At 39.7% G+C, this 17,435-nt stretch overlaps 1 protein-coding gene across 1 annotated transcript in view; it reads left to right on the top strand.

The window, feature by feature from the left end:
• The window catches only part of LOC141903491 (protein transport protein Sec31A-like), a 232,773-nt gene that overhangs the window by 21,627 nt on the left and 193,711 nt on the right, over positions 1–17,435 (top strand). The window contains exons 4-5 of the mRNA XM_074791612.1: positions 4,054–4,143; positions 4,227–4,422. Coding sequence (XP_074647713.1) covers positions 4,054–4,143; positions 4,227–4,422 — 286 coding nt within the window. The remainder of the gene's footprint in view (positions 1–4,053; positions 4,144–4,226; positions 4,423–17,435) is intronic.

The raw sequence follows: 17,435 nt of genomic DNA, 5'->3' as shown, positions 1-17,435 counted from the left end.
TTGGCTAATGCTGTAAAGAAATGGGGATAAATTCATCAAAATAATCACACAGGCCTAGGTCTACAGATTTTGAATCGAATTTATAGCCCAGTAGGAATAGAATCATTGCACTTACCAGTGAGTAAATTTAATCATCTCTCGACAACAACGCCGCCCCAGAACATAATACCACGTACGCTGCTGTTTTCTCGCCGTTTGGTTTTCATGGGCTTGCATGCTTGCATTCTTGCTTAATGTCTTATTATTTCAAAAAGAAAAATCGTGGCTCCTATCTATTTTCGTGTTCGCTTCTCTTCACCTGAAGTCACTCGAGTTAGTCAAGTTTTTTCTTTCAGTTGTAAATGTTTCTATGTAAAATCATTTCAACACAATCCGATAAGTAATCTAGCAATTATCAACATGATAATAGATTCCGTTAAGATACTACAATATTCAAATAACAACTATCCAAAAGCTTACTTGGTCCACGTTTACAATAAAACCATTCCGATTCCCAGTCCCCGTGTGTAACATTTCATAAGACAACACCGATCTCTTTGACCCTTAGCTCTTTAAAAAGTAATCAGTTCAAAGTTCGGTTAATTCTACTACAGAAATACAAAACCACCAAGCCAGCTTTCAGTACAACCATGTCAGCAAGCACATTTTTAGAAATTCTTTCTTGTTTTGTTTGCTAGAAACTGTCATTTTCTCATTGAACATGAATGAACTGATTTTGCCCAAGATAATCGAGTCCTTTTCATACTCCGGTACAGCGCTCATAGACATTCTGAGGTCTACAATATCCTCCTTTTCAAAGGCAGTGTGGCACGGCTTGCCATCATTTAAATATATCTAGAAAAGCACAAGTTAGCGGCCCGAGAGCGGCAGGCGGCTCTCAAAAAAGAGCTTAGTAAAAAAAAACGTCGCCTTCTGCGATTATGAAAAACATCGATATACTGGAAAAGGCCAGAATACAAAATAAAAAATCAAGGGAAAAAAAAGTGGAAAAAAACTGTACTAAATCTTAAGGTTGGAGTCCCCGGGTGGTATTGAATCCCCCAAAAAAGACCACACGTTCAAAACTTGAACAAAAGCGCGAATACTGGCGCGTAAAAAAGCGCGAAGAAAGGTTGCGAATTAGTTCTAAAAAAAAAACAAAGAATAGTGGAAAAACAACGGAAACGTTATCATGAAAATAAAAAGATAGCCCCAACTACTCCCATGTCAAAGGACTCCCCCTTTGAAGCTAAACGATCCGAATATAACGCTGTAGCCAAAGCGAAAAAATCACTCCCTAAGTCCCCCCGAAAACGATCATTAGTAGTCAATAAGCTGGCCAATGAATTCGGCAAAGAAGATAGCACTATCAATTTGTCCTGCCAAGGAAAGTCGAATTACTCGAAATCGGCTATACAGAAAATCGCTAAGAAATGTAGAGAGAAAAGTAAGCGCTATCTTTCAATAACATATAAGATAAACCGACAGACGATTACGCGGGCCATAATAGGCGGTGGTTATCGGAAATGTAGGGTAGGGCTTTCGCCAATTCATGAGCAAGCCATCGAGAGCTTCTATTACCGAGAAGATGTGTCACGTGTCCTTCCGGACAAAAGATACGCAACCAAATCAGGGCCGGGCTATATGATGCAAACATCAATTATGACAGCCTACCAGTTATTCCGGAAAGAAAACCCCGAAATAAAAATTGGTTCAACTAAATTCGCATTGTTAAGGTCGAAAAATGTACAGAAAATATCAAATGTGTTGAATACATGTACATGTATTTACTGTGAAAATATCCGTTATAATTTGAAAGCCCTAGCTGTTATCGGAGCTGCGCGTTTCGAAAGTGAATTTGCATTTATTGACAAGATATTATGTCTGAAATCAGATGGGACTCGGTTTAATTCCCCAGCACGCATTAATGGTTCTTGCATGAATTGCAAGGACTATAGCGCCAGAATTGATGAATTATTGACACACCCTCCCATCGTATGGTTACGTGGACCCACTGGGAAAAAAGGGTTGATACAAATTCCAAATCATCCCAAGCGAAATATATACTCATTGTAAAACAGAGTAGCGTCAAATATCTAATCGACGAACTAACATGTGACTTTGGCAACAGTGGAGGGGTATCATTCCCGAGGCACACAGCTAGGTGACAGTGGTATCAATATAGAACACTGAAAGAACACTTACCATCTGATTGGGCCATTGTTATTTGTGACTTAGCCAAAAATCGAGAAATCAAATTCCAGGACGAAATAAAAGCAGCGTATTTTGGAAAGTCACAAATAACAATGCACCCATGTGTCTACTATTACCATCACAGTGATCATAGGCAATTAATATGTCATGCGTGGGTGATCTTGTCAGATGACAGGAAACACGATTATCACGCCGTAAATCATTTCATCGAAAAATCATTGGAGCAAATTGCCAAAGAAGTGAAAATAGAAAAATTGATTGCATTTTCTGATGGCTGTGGCGCGCAATATAAGGGAAAAGGCACATTCGCTGATCTGTCGTTAACCGATATACCAATGGAGCGACATTATTTTGGTTCCGAACATGGTAAGGGGGAGGGGGAGGGGGAAATTGGGGTCATAAACAGAAGTTTGGATCGCGCGATTGCGTCGGGTATTGTTATCACAAATGCTTGGGATATGTATTCATATTGCCAGGAAAATCTAACCTCAGAACACCCACTTTCGAAACGTTCATTTTTGTATGTAAATGGAAATGACATACCCAGGGACCGTCCCTATACCAATATCCACACGATGAAAGGATGCCGCCCGCCGACATGCGTTTATCAAAGGTCCGGCTCCCTATACTCTGCGTGTACGTGATTACAGTTGTTTCTGTGAAGTATGTTGCGATGAAAAACAGGGGTCATGTTTGAACAAAGAAAATGTCGGTGAGCTTAAGCCCGAAATGTTAACACTTTGTACACGCGACACAGACCTATCTGAAAATGAAGAGGGCGATCATCAACATAAAAAAACTGACGAAGTTGTACTAGTTGTCCCGATGAATGAAGAAATCACCCCGCTACCTGATGATTTTTCAGGGCATACAGATAGATGAATTGAGTGAAACAGAAGTGACAAAATTAATCAATGTTAACGTATGTAAAATGTTTATTCGTTAAGATAGATATTCTGCCTGCTCAGGTGGTCACTCTGCCGTTATCTCAATTCTGAAATGAAAATAAAGCATGTTGATGAAAATCATATTTGTAGATTGGTGAATATCATGCAGTTTATTACGACAAGTGTTTTTACGTGGGACTAGTTCTTGCGATAAGTGACGAATCAATCGATATGAAATTCATGTACAGAACTGGCGCAGACAAATTTGATTGGCCGAAACGAGAAGACAGAGATTCTGTACCCAGACTTCTTTTGTTCTACGGACCAATAACGATCCAGGGTCATGGACCATTTACTATCCCCAATCTAAGAGATATTTAGATTTATATAGGACATTGAAATCGGATGTTAAAAGTGGAAACTGAGAAAAAATCGCCAAAATGTTCATGTGGTTTCATCAACTTAATGTGTAATTAAATATTTTTATCAGTTGAATTTGCTATACGGTCCCTGTTCCGTTCCGGTACAGTTAGTCTGTTGTAGCCTATCGTTTAGTTTGTGTAATATTTTGTAACTGTTAAGCACCATGCTTTGAAATGACTGTTATTAGTGCAAAATTCCTTTCTCCTGTTACTGAATAAAAAACTGTACCTTTCAATCCCTGCTTTAAACCACTGCTCCATGTTTGTATGTCGAAATCAAAATGCGCAACGATCTGACAGCGAGTGAGTATTCTTAGCTATGGGGAAAACCCTGGAGTTATTCTTAGCAATGAAATATCAAATTGACTGAGCTGCAAAATTATAGCTCGTTACATGTCTTGTGATTTTGGTGAGTTTCAAGGTCATTGGTTTTTGTATATGGTCACCAGGGGGGCATTGAATATTGAAATTATTAGATTGTTGAACATGTGAAACCACTTCACAGGTGGGCATGGTGTCCCTGGACCCCTAGTTTGTAATTTGCATTTCAGTACAAATGCTGCTCTTGAAATATATGGATTGAACTTAGCTGATAATGGGAAGGAACTGAATCTTGCTGGGAGTATCAATACAGATTGCCGGTAAGAAACATTCTACTGTTAACTGGATATTAAGATTGTACAATGCACTTTGAGATATTATAGACATTTGAAAATATCATCAGGTTTCACAAGTTAGCATGGAGTTCTCATGGTATGTCTAGTCCAGATAGTTCATCGGGTGTGTTATGTGGAGGTGGTGATAATGGAAATTTATTTATGTGGAACCCCAGTAAAATCTTAAGCAGTGATGAGCCTTTAGTCTACAAAAGTGATAAACACACTGGTGCAGTTGTGGCCATGGACTTCAATCCATTTCAGGTAAGTGTGAGCTGATTACATTCCTTTTTGGCCCAATTAGGATGTAGGGATACAATGGATTAAGATAATGGGAACAACAAAAATACTAAGATGAGAAAAGAATGCTACTGCCACGTGATAATGCTATATAGGGTGCTGCCCCCTACAGCAGCCAGATTCATATACAATATGGTATTAAACTACGTATTTTAAGTATCTATAAAGAAATATAGGCGTAAGTAAACTAACAACTAAACTTTTGATACAAATACATGGTCAAAGCTTACCAAAATGATGCATATACCCCTTCTTACATGATTACGATTTTCACCTATCAAAAAATTACATAGCAATGCCCCGAAACAATACATATATTTCCACAGTACATAATGCAGTAGTACTGGCGTAAGTCATTGGGACCGCCGGAAGATGTCTGAAAAATTCCGATAATGAATAAGTCAGATTTTGGGGTTTTTTTAAGAAGAATCGGAATTAGCTGCAGATTAAAACCCTGAACCCTAACAACTGAGTGACACGGGGTCAATACTCTGTTCTATAGCAGACTACCATTGTAAACATGTGTTTAACAGATCTGAAATTAGCCCACTGGCTTAGAGATTGAAAAATGCATTGTTTTGAAACATTCGGAGCATATGTTTTAGCTGACTGAGCCGAATTTCTGACTTCTGGAATCTGACTGAGACAGATTTTGATCGGAAAATGAACTGAAAAATCGGGACTTTCGCCAGTTAAACTGTATCAAAATTAAACAATACTCAATGAACTCAATAATCAGCTCATAACGTCTAACATCTAAGATATAACAGGATAACTTGTCCAGACTAATGATCCGCCTCGAGCAGGGTTACTGATTGATGAACAGGTCTGACTCACTTGATATGGGCAGTTTTCACTACGTCCTGTCGAACCAAACCCTTATCACCAGGTCTCGTCTCGATCACCCCCCAAAGAGCCCAACTATCCCTAGCGGATTCATCAATCAGACCTGTCAACTGTTACCAAAAAATCGTAATAGCTACGATCCCGACTCAGAAATTGTTTCCTTTCTTAATCTTATTATTGTTATCGTTATATTGTTATGTAACGCTGATGTGTTTACATAACGTAAAGTGTCAATGAATAAAATTAGTTGCTTCTGTTTTGGACGGTTTCGGTTAGAAATTAGCTTCAAAGATATTAAACATGGTGGACGCGACTGAGGAATTGTTCGATGAATTATAATTTGGGAATATTTCATCGGCAGCAGTGTCAAATGACAATGAACCGCCTGAAAAAAAAAATTCGCTCAGGTAAAAAAAACTTTTTCCTCGTATACTACTGACTACTCGTTCATCAAAAGATCTCAAAAGAGTCGATTCCACGCGTGCTGCATGTCCTGTCGTGTGGTGTTGACATCGATGTGCCATGGTGGTATCACTGATATTAAACATCATATTGCTACTGGAAAACATAAAGACAGTGCCGATAATTGCAGAATAAGCTAGTACTTCAAGAAAAACCCACGAATAATGATTTCGTGAGTGATACTCTACGTGCAGAGTTGTTATTCACTATATTCCTCGTCGAACACAACATCCCACTTTCAGCAAGCGATCATGCTGGTAGATTATTCCATGCAATGTTCAAAGGGAAAAGGGGCTTTGGGGGTCATGTTACTCTTAAGGGTATCAGTGTTACTCTTTTAAAAGTAATTTGTTAGGATTTGGTAAGTAGTCAGGTTGGCAGGTCTGATCAACTATATTGAGCAATATTCTCCCGCGGTGGGTCTGGCTAATTTTCAGATGACTGACAGAGAAATTTGTTCCCGGAACCAATAATCTTACTTAACAGTAAAATCTAAGCTTACACTCTACCTGTCAATATTCTGACATCAAAGTTTAAATCAATAGCGACCACAGGATTTGCGACGGTTTTGTACCGAGACGATTCATTCCTGATGTAGCATAACACAATAGTACTATCCCTTAGGACGTAGCACTAGCAGGTAACTCTAGGCACGGAATAGAAAGACTTCAAGGAAACGACCCTTGACTTGGCTAACATAAGCACACATGAGACGTCGCCTGAGATATCTGTGAGACGTCCCATTATTGATCTCCGAAACATTAGAAACAGGCGTATTGCGCAATTCGTGACCTTCCCGAAGCCAGCCTCCTTGTAGCCATGCAGTAAACAGATTTGATTTAGGTCGGAAATGTCCTGTAATCATTTTTTCCATTTACACATTTCATGTGCATTCAATTCTTTGTCACAATTGGCGTTATGAAGGTATAAATTTTGTAGCAGCATCTTTGCTGGTAAAACACGGATCTGATTAAGGTCAGAAATGTCCTGTAACCATTTTTCCACTTACATATTTCATCTGCAGTCAATTCTTTGTCACAATCAGCCTTATGCAGGCATAAATTCTGCAGCAGCATCTTCGCTGGTAAAATGAAGGATGCCAGCCAGCCAAATAGATCATAGAGTCAGCTTACAACAGAGAGGATGCCATGAAAAGTAGCTGGTCGTTCAGGAATTTGTCTTTTTACACGAATGTGTGCTAACTCAGCGACCAAGAGGTTCCACGAGATACCTCACTCACTCAGTGAGTTCTGGATCCCAAAACTCACAAGTTTTGTCCAAATCAAGGTCCAGCCCCCTAATGGAATCTGCTTGGTGTCTTGGCTTAGAAATGCTCACAACTGGGGACTATTACTAACCCTTCCACCCAAATTAAAACCACCTCGACTACAGAGGGAGGTTTCATGAATGATTGGGCTAGCTTCATTGATGCCTTCAATGGATTTCAAGAAAATTCATTCGGTTAACAGCAGGCCGAAATCTGCTTCATAACCTTTGGCCATCTTGCCTAATGCTGAATTCGGGCAACTTGGTGATGTTAGCCCTCAAAGAGTTGTAGAGTCATATAGTAGTGTGGCGAAAATTGTCTATATCTGGGGTGGGTTTGACCACAAAATGTCGGTCTTTGGTGAAATTATATTATGTATTTCGGAATGGCCTTAAGCCGTTCTTTTCTCATTGTTTCTTTTTAGATGTACGTATTCCGGGACGGGGCTGAGTGTTCTGCGGCGATGTTTCGGGATCTTTTCGGCTCAATTTCAATCTGACAGATTTTTGGCAGTTCTGTCAGATTCCAATTTTACGACCTGGGCAGGCCCCCGCGGTGTTGGCCACGCCACATCGCGGTGATATTAGCGATTTTTCGGCGCCTGTCCAGGCCATTCTTTTATTCTCCACCTACCTATTAGTGTATCTTCACCTTTTTATATTTGAGACCCAACTTCTTTGATTTTGGGCCGTTTTGGTTCCGTCTCGTCGCCGGAGAATTCTCCAGCCCTGTTCGTGTTTACGCTCGTTTTTACGAAGCCGCTCGCTGGCGCCGCCTCACTTCCGTGTGAGCGTTTTCGCGGTGGTGCGGTTTACTCCGGTTTATTTGTAGTAAATATCCCCGTATCGGTCTTATAGTCGTCGTTTTTCGCGTTAATCTTAAAATATTATAGAACTTAATTCTATCTCTCGGGTATGAAGTCTTTATTTAGGGTTTTATCATTCGTCACAGTCGAATGATTTCGCGTGCTCTACTTTGTCCGCGGAGCGTATCACTGCTCGTCACGCTTGACCAATCACCGCGTGCGTTGACCGCATGAAAACTATAAATTTAGCGCAATCGCGCTCATTGGCAACTTGGCTCTGGCAGAGCCACATTAGAAACTCTTTCTTGCTGCCTCTTCACCGTTTTACGAATCGGACGCTGTAAATCGTACAGATCATGTAAGAAGACAATTTTACTTTCTATTTAAGACACGGGCCTCCGGGTCGTCTGACCCCGGGATCGCTGCAGTGGTTTTTGACATCCCGCCCTCAGTGAGTCACGGGGGGCCGTGTAGTCGTCGGCCATGGGCTGCCGATAAACTCGTCACTTACAATCCTGTAAATATTGTAAATTCTCCGTCAGTTCATCGTCTGTTTAAATTCAATCCTTTGACGATGCCATCTTAACGCTCTCGTCGCTGTAATTACTAATAGTAATGGTAATAATAATAGTATAGTATATCTTCTGTGCTATTTCCGTAATTTTACTCCGAGATGTCGTTTCTGCTGACCATGAAAATCGCCTGTATTCACTAACTCCTTTTTCGAACGAACACGCGGTCGTTTCATCTCCTTGACGTCGCCTCTGAATTTCGACTCTTCGAGGTCGCGTCAACGACATTTTGAATTTGGCGTGCTGTCGTTGATAAACGACAACGCTCGTCGTTAACTATTTGACGCCCCGTCGTATAATTCTTATCGTTGATTAACGACAACGCTCGTCGTTAACTATTTGACGCTCCGTCGTATAATTCTTATCGTTGATTGAAGACAACGCTCGTCGTTAACCATTTGACGCTCCGTCGTATAATTCTTATCGTTGATTAACGACCACGCTCGTTGTTAAATATTTGACGCTCCGTCGTTAACATCTTAATCGTTGATTAGCTTCAACGCTCGTTTACTGAGACCTAAGTTATATTAGATACACGCCAGAGCCACCGCTTCTATTTGACGTTCGGTCGTCTCTTTTGTATGCTACCGTACATTGACTGTACCAAGGCTTTGCAAGCCATGAAGGGCACATTCTTTTTATATATCGAAATGTAAAGAATCAAGGTGTTTTGCGTGTGGACATGATGGCCCCTTGGCATCAAGAACGATGAACTTTGTATTATAAGAAAATATATATATATTTAATAATTCGTACTACATTCCAATCAAACTTCGAATATTGCGTTTATTTGATTCGCCAGCACTGGAAGAAAGGACGAGGATTTCTGTTGTTTTCCTGCTGCATCGAACCCATTTAGTTCTACGTGAGGATCGTTCCCCTATTGACCGTCGCTACGTACAACACTTATGCATACGACTAGTTTGACAGATCTGGCATGAGTCGCAATTAGCTCCTGAGATGACGGGGGACAGCTATGTGCGAGAGGGCACTTGGAATGGGGGTAGCCATATCCGCCGAGTAATCAACACTGCGAGTTTCGTATGAGGATAGCCTCTAAAGCGGATTACTCTGAGGAGAGCGGGTTGGGGGGTCTGTATTGGCCACACAGATTAAGGCTACGTGGAGTAGGGAGGCGACTGTTTGGAGGAGAGCGTACTGCTTAAGCGCCCTTTTTAGCGACATTTTTCAATAGAGGAACATATTCTACATATTTTGTACCATTTACTTTCCTGGGGAAGACAAGAGTCTCCTTGCCGTATTCACTACCCGAGTGAGGTCGACCCAGGATGACGGGGGACAGCTATGTGCGAGAGGGCACTTGGAATGGGGGTAGCCATATCCGCCGAGTAATCAACACTGCGAGTTTCGTATGAGGAAAGCCTCTAAAGCGGATTACTCTGAGGAGAGCGGGTTGGGGGGTCTGTATTGGCCACACAGATTAAGGCTACGTGGAGTAGGGAGGCGACTGTTTGGAGGAGAGCGTACTGCTTAAGCGCCCTTTTTAGCGACATTTTTCAATAGAGGAACATATTCTACATATTTTGTACCATTTACTTTCCTGGGGAAGACAAGAGTCTCCTTGCCGTATTCACTACCCGAGTGAGGTCGACCCAGGCGGACCCTTGTAGCGAGCGCCCCGGCACAGCAGAGTGACTACAACTACGCTACCTATGGACAACAGCAGTCACTACCTGAATTACTATTTTATATGTTTACGCTACAGTAGTTGGAATGTTCATGGCTGATATCACCCTCAGTCCACCTGCTTTTTAGCACGAAGTAATGTAATGCGTCTGATGTAATTGGGGAAGCCCATTGGCAAAGCCTGATGTGAAACCCAAAACAAAATGGCGGGCAATTTATTCGACTAGGTATCGTACGTTAGCTCATAATTTGTTCGTTGTCACGAATATAAGCGAGTAGGCTATTTAATTTCAGTATCTGAACTAGCAAGTATGACGATACCAATGGCAGGGTTCGTAGTCTGTCTTCCAAGTCGGTGTTTATTTGTATACTTAAGAAAAAAAATCATAGCCGGTATTTGTTTTGATTTCTAGAAAAAAAATCAGTATATTGTATTTTTTTGACATTTTGTTGATGGATGTATTCTGACTTGTGAAATTGCGGTCAATCTAATACTGCGTTGCTAGTACATTTGTTTATACGCGCGTCAGCAGTCAGCCGCGTGTGTGCGAATATAGGTAACAATATATGGCTGTGTGTGTTAGTAATCACCTGAGCGAGTCTATATATAGCACAGTGACACGGCAATGATAGTATATGCAGCACTCTCACATATCCGCAGGCGCATTTTGTCAACCTCATACATCTTCTATCCAAATTTTGATTTATATTTAGTATAGTATTATAGATGTTGTAATGGGTCCAAAAATCGAATTTTTTGCTAACAAATGAGGTTGTAACTTTGACCCAAAGTCATGCAATCTACAATTTTTATGTGCAACATGTAGCTTGATCATGTGGCTAAAATCTGTTGGAAATGGAATTTTGAATTTCGCGTTCATTTAAGAGAAATCGACGAATTTTGGCGATTTTAAGAAAAATTCCAAGGAGCATATTGTTTCATAAAACGTCCAGAAGGCCGTTGCACATTGTTAAATTGATGTAAAATAAATGCTCCCTGCAGTTAGCTGATCTCCCGCTGTCAATCAATGTAAGGCCATAAAAAAACTGGAGATTCAATCGATCCGCTACATCGTCGTGGCGCGCACAATTTAATTGGCCCAGACCCGGTGCCGTGCTGAATGACATTAGACTGTTAGATTTTCTTTCGATTTAGCATTTATTTTACGCAGTAAGTAATTATTTATATCGTAGAGTGCTGATGATATAGTTTACAGGATGAAGAAGTAAAGGTACACTGTCATAGACCATAAAAATTTCATAAATTGTGCGTTTACTCGTGCGATGTGTTTCAATTCAATTTATCCAATCAATCGCCGTGTGTACTGTGTAATTTACGGGGCTTTCAAAATACTCATTCAAAATAAGCCGTCGGCCATCGCATCCGACTGAGTAAGAATCCTGCGACGGCTATGAAATATCTCGTCTGATATCAATCATAGTATGAAAGCTGTGATCAGTGGCTATATTTAAATGTAGGCCTACTGCAGTCAGTGTGCATCGCGTGAAAATTTGCCTCGGACGGGTGGCCCAGTTTAAGTCTCCAGGAAATTGGCTCCCTTCAAAACAACTGCCAATCATTCTAGCGACTGCCTGTGTTTAAGGACTAGTGTCTATTCGATCAATTGTCTCATTTTGAGCACAGATGCACAAGGTGAACACTTTGTTCCGTGAACTCACAGAGACTCTCACAGAGACAATTAGTTTGGGTAGCCTAATAGCATCAATGTGCTCTAAAGTTGGCTGCTTAACCAATCAACAGTTACTAGTTGCCATCACTGCAGTCAATTACACTAGCAAATCAATTAATTTGATATTTTTAAAAATCAAAATATGCAATTTCATGTATACACTATTCCTAATTCCTGCTATTTCTTTGTCTGCAACTGGTATCTTTAAATCAAACTGGTGTGGTTGGTTTATACAAAAATCAAACGAAATTTACCAACCGAATAAATAATGGCCAATCCCTATTCTAATATCAAAAGAACGGAAAACAGTGATAGGGTTTGTGGTTGACAATCGTTTTGTTATCCGATTTGTACCAGTGCACAATAATCTTTTATAGGCTTTGTAATTGGCATTCACTACAAATGGAGCAAATTTAAATGACACGGTTTCCAGAGTAAAGGCTCTTTTACTGGGCAACTGAGCACATATTCATACAAATCATTCATTAAAGCATTATGCATTCTCCAAACTCTACGTAGCTGAATTTTGAAAGAGGGCCTCGTTAAAATTTATATGAGCTTTTTCACGAAAATCTGATCGCAAAAATATTGGTTTTGAAAAGCCAATCAGAAAGCAAAGACTCCTCTATGATTGGCTTAGTCGCAGAAATCAGCAGGTGTTCACGTGAACCGGTGGTATCGTCTACCATGTTTTATTTTAAGATCTTCAATTGTATTTCAAGATCGATTTCTGTGAAAGCTTTAGTTGATTTGGTTTTTGGGAAGAATATTTTTATTAGCACTACAGAAAATATCATTGAACATTGTGCAAAGTCTGGGAAAAATAGCTTTTTCTTAAATCAGATAGATGACCTTAATATGCTTATTAGCCATGTGCTCAAACTACAAATTCAATCAAATTTTATTCCGCAAAAAAAGTATCAAATTCAATTCAATTTTACTTAATTGAACAAATGAAAACATCAATTCCAATTCAATTTTGTTTTATTGAGCAAATTTCAGAAAATTCAATTCTATTCGGCATTAAAATCAATAAGACCAAGGGAAAAGATTTTATCTGAGGTATTTGTTCCTGCCAGATCCAGTCGCTGCCTGTGCTTCTTTTGTATTCTACGATTTTATTGTGTAAATTATTAGGTATTGACTCTGAGCTGGGAGTGTATTTTGACAAATTTAACCCACAGAATGCATCATCATTTGTCATTTTATGAAAAGCTGACAGGCTGGCCATAGTGCCCCTTGGAGCTCTTGTTACAATTGTGACCAGATTAAGCGTCCCTTGCCTGTTTTATGCGTCGACGATACTGCTTTCCATTTCCAATTTACTGTGGACCTCTTTCCACATGGCCGACTTATGACTTACTTTTGACACTCTCTGTGTACACGAAACATCAAAAACCATTTGACATGATTTCATGAAATTGTTATGGTATGTGCATGTATGGTGGTATGGTGGGGAACTCTTTTGGGGAATCTATGATTCAAGATGGCCGAATTATGACCTATTTTTCACACATGTACGTGATAACTAAAAAATCGTTTGAGAAAATTTCATGAAATTTATATTAGATGTGTATGATAGTATGATATAAAACCTTATTGTTTTGGGGACTTATCCGATTCAAGATGGCCGACGCAATCTACTTTTGGGATAAATTAATGACATTTTTATGGTGTATGTGTATGATAATATTGAATGGAACTGTTTTGTTCTCGGAACTTCTCCAATTCAAGATGGCTGACTTATGACCCACTTTTTGTTCAAAATGGCATGTTTTGAACTTATTATTGTTACACTGTCTTCTGTACTTATTGTAGATGCTTCATCTGTTTCTACACTGCCCTGGGATTTTGTGATTGAAGCGTCGTGTTACCATGTCGTCGCCTATATTAACAGGCCTAAAGTCAGTTGAAAATACCTACCCATTGCACCAATAAAGCCTGATGGCAGCAGCAGTGATACTTAGTGATGGTATCCTTTGTGATTTTGTTTTTATGATAGTTATTGGACGTCAAGTTCTTTGAATTGAAATCATTTGGTGACTCGCTGGACCGACTTGTCACTCTTTGGCCTTCTTCCCTCCTGCATAGTTAACGCTATAAATTCGGATTGGTTATTTCACGGAGATGCCATTTTGAATCTGTAGATTCTCAACAGCGCCTTGACTGCTTTTGAACACCTACCCCACCCGGAATTCTGTTCTCACTCAAATTAGACTAATAAAATACACGTTGATTCAAATACGATAGCCAAATTATGCTGTCATTGTTACATTTTTTTTCACTAACTTGAGCACTGTACCCTAACTTAAAGCATGCTCTTGCAGGGGTTTAATTGCCTCCTGCCGAAGTTCACACCGACACAAAACCTGCCGCAGACCTTATTGCTGTATTACTCCGGTCTAAGATTTCCTGGGTGGACAGGTTGCCACTAGAGCCTATATCCAGGAAGAAAGACACTCTAAATATTTGGATGGATACATGAAAGCTGTGGGTACTGGAGTGTGTAATGGGTAGTGTAGTGTGATCTGTGTGCATTTGTGGCCAGCACAAAGATCACATTGTTCAATGGGGTTTGGTCCAGGACTCGCGAGATTTTCAACAACACGGAAGTAACGTGTAATAAATGATGACTTGAATTGCATGACTACCTACCACCCCTCATTATTGTTGGAAAACTAAACGTTCGGCACTGACTAAAAATTAGTAATAATATTTTAGAAATGGCCAGAATTTTAACTTAGTTTCTATCTCATTTTTATTTTACAATTGCGATTGGTATAATTTTTTTTTAACGGCCGTTAAGGCTTCATGTTTCGTCTGCAATTCACTGCAAATAGTTACACAACTACGCACATTTCAGTGTTTTTGGCAGCTGTACACTCAATCGACACCGTTCGTGACTAGCTTCACTGCGAAATTATCATTAATTGACATCGCCATATCACATCATCAACTTATATTGTGCCTTAAAACCCTAATAGCCGAAATAATTGAAATGCACACACGATTTCTATCATTGAAAATTGAGAGAGTAGCCATGTTTGTGTTTGCTGCTTCGCGTAAATCCCGCGCGGGGGCGCAACCGCGCAGAGTGGGGCCGATACGTCTAAGGAATCGGATGTGAAGCATTGATAGAGCAAACCTGCCAGCGAAAAACAACGTATCTGATGTGATTGGCTTCATACATAGACTGGTGGCTGCTCAGCGGCACTAAAGAAATCTATGGAAGTGTAATAATAGGCTAATGAAGGGTCTGCGGCCAGGCTTTGTTTAGGCGTGAACTTCAGGAGGCAATAAAACCCGGGCAAGTGAGGATGTTCCAAGAAAATTGAAATTGAAATCAAAAATACCTTTATTGCTCCTAATGACTTTAAACATTGTTGCTTTTATACAATAAAAAATGAGATATAAATGATAAATAAGTAAAGTATTAGTAAACAGTACACATGTGATTATTGACATTGAATTAAACATGAATTTATGTATTTACAGTGCAAAACAGCTCTAACTCAATTATCTAGGATATAATTTGAGCCAAGAATAGAGTATTTAGAAGTAATTTGACATGATAATTGAATTTCTGATACCCTATTTTGAATTACAAAGTCCTGTTCCTATTATTTGGGCAGTATCACAAATTAAGCCTCTGTTCTTTGAACACCTACCCCACCCGGAATTCTGTTCTCACTCAAATTAGACTAATAAAATACACGTTGATTCAAATACGATAGCCAAATTATGCTGTCATTGTTACATTTTTTTTCACTAACTTGAGCACTGTACCCTAACTTAAAGCATGCTCTTGCAGGGGTTTAATTGCCTCCTGCCGAAGTTCACACCGACACAAAACCTGCCGCAGACCTTATTGCTGTATTACTCCGGTCTAAGATTTCCTGGGTGGACAGGTTGCCACTAGAGCCTATATCCAGGAAGAAAGACACTCTAAATATTTGGATGGATACATGAAAGCTGTGGGTACTGGAGTGTGTAATGGGTAGTGTAGTGTGATCTGTGTGCATTTGTGGCCAGCACAAAGATCACATTGTTCAATGGGGTTTGGTCCAGGACTCGCGAGATTTTCAACAACACGGAAGTAACGTGTAATAAATGATGACTTGAATTGCATGACTACCTACCACCCCTCATTATTGTTGGAAAACTAAACGTTCGGCACTGACTAAAAATTAGTAATAATATTTTAGAAATGGCCAGAATTTTAACTTAGTTTCTATCTCATTTTTATTTTACAATTGCGATTGGTATAATTTTTTTTTAACGGCCGTTAAGGCTTCATGTTTCGTCTGCAATTCACTGCAAATAGTTACACAACTACGCACATTTCAGTGTTTTTGGCAGCTGTACACTCAATCGACACCGTTCGTGACTAGCTTCACTGCGAAATTATCATTAATTGACATCGCCATATCACATCATCAACTTATATTGTGCCTTAAAACCCTAATAGCCGAAATAATTGAAATGCACACACGATTTCTATCATTGAAAATTGAGAGAGTAGCCATGTTTGTGTTTGCTGCTTCGCGTAAATCCCGCGCGGGGGCGCAACCGCGCAGAGTGGGGCCGATACGTCTAAGGAATCGGATGTGAAGCATTGATAGAGCAAACCTGCCAGCGAAAAACAACGTATCTGATGTGATTGGCTTCATACATAGACTGGTGGCTGCTCAGCGGCACTAAAGAAATCTATGGAAGTGTAATAATAGGCTAATGAAGGGTCTGCGGCCAGGCTTTGTTTAGGCGTGAACTTCAGGAGGCAATAAAACCCGGGCAAGTGAGGATGTTCCAAGAAAATTGAAATTGAAATCAAAAATACCTTTATTGCTCCTAATGACTTTAAACATTGTTGCTTTTATACAATAAAAAATGAGATATAAATGATAAATAAGTAAAGTATTAGTAAACAGTACACATGTGATTATTGACATTGAATTAAACATGAATTTATGTATTTACAGTGCAAAACAGCTCTAACTCAATTATCTAGGATATAATTTGAGCCAAGAATAGAGTATTTAGAAGTAATTTGACATGATAATTGAATTTCTGATACCCTATTTTGAATTACAAAGTCCTGTTCCTATTATTTGGGCAGTATCACAAATTAAGCCTCTGTTCTTTGACGGATTCAATATGGTGCAACCATCCCCGCCAAGAAGAAGATGTTTTGTTTCACGTAGCGAAAAAGACAATCCCATTCCTCAAAGACATTTTCGCGCCGTGGCTTATGCGCCGATATGTCAGTAGATGGCGCCTTGATGTTTACATTATGTCATTATGTCCAGAAATTCTTTCAGCGTTATCATTTAAGCTGTTTCACCCGCAGTTTCAGCATTTCGACTAGCAGTTTGCCCAATCTTAAAATGACGGATATTTGGAAAAAACCCAGAAATAGTTCGCCTTTTAACTGGGAGATCATTGTTTTCTATCGGCCACAGCAGATCTCACAGTGCACGTGTAGTGGAAGTAAACAGTGTCTGCTGTGGTGGATAGAAAACATTAGGTTGTGTCGATTTTCTATCCACCAGGGCATGATCGTTTGATGTTGTGATGGAGAGAAATTAGGTTTCCTTTCGATTATTTAACCGTCGAGAGCAGGATCTAATGCAGAGTCAGTAGGTTTTTGTTCCACAAACATATTATTATTTCAAAAGAATTTGTAATCC

Source organism: Tubulanus polymorphus, chromosome 4 (assembly GCF_964204645.1).
Source record: "Tubulanus polymorphus chromosome 4, tnTubPoly1.2, whole genome shotgun sequence".
In the NCBI taxonomy this organism is placed as follows: Eukaryota; Metazoa; Nemertea; class Palaeonemertea; order Tubulaniformes; family Tubulanidae; genus Tubulanus; species Tubulanus polymorphus.
The sequence above is the reverse complement of the archived record's forward strand: the minus strand, read 5'-3'. Positions and strand labels throughout refer to the sequence as shown.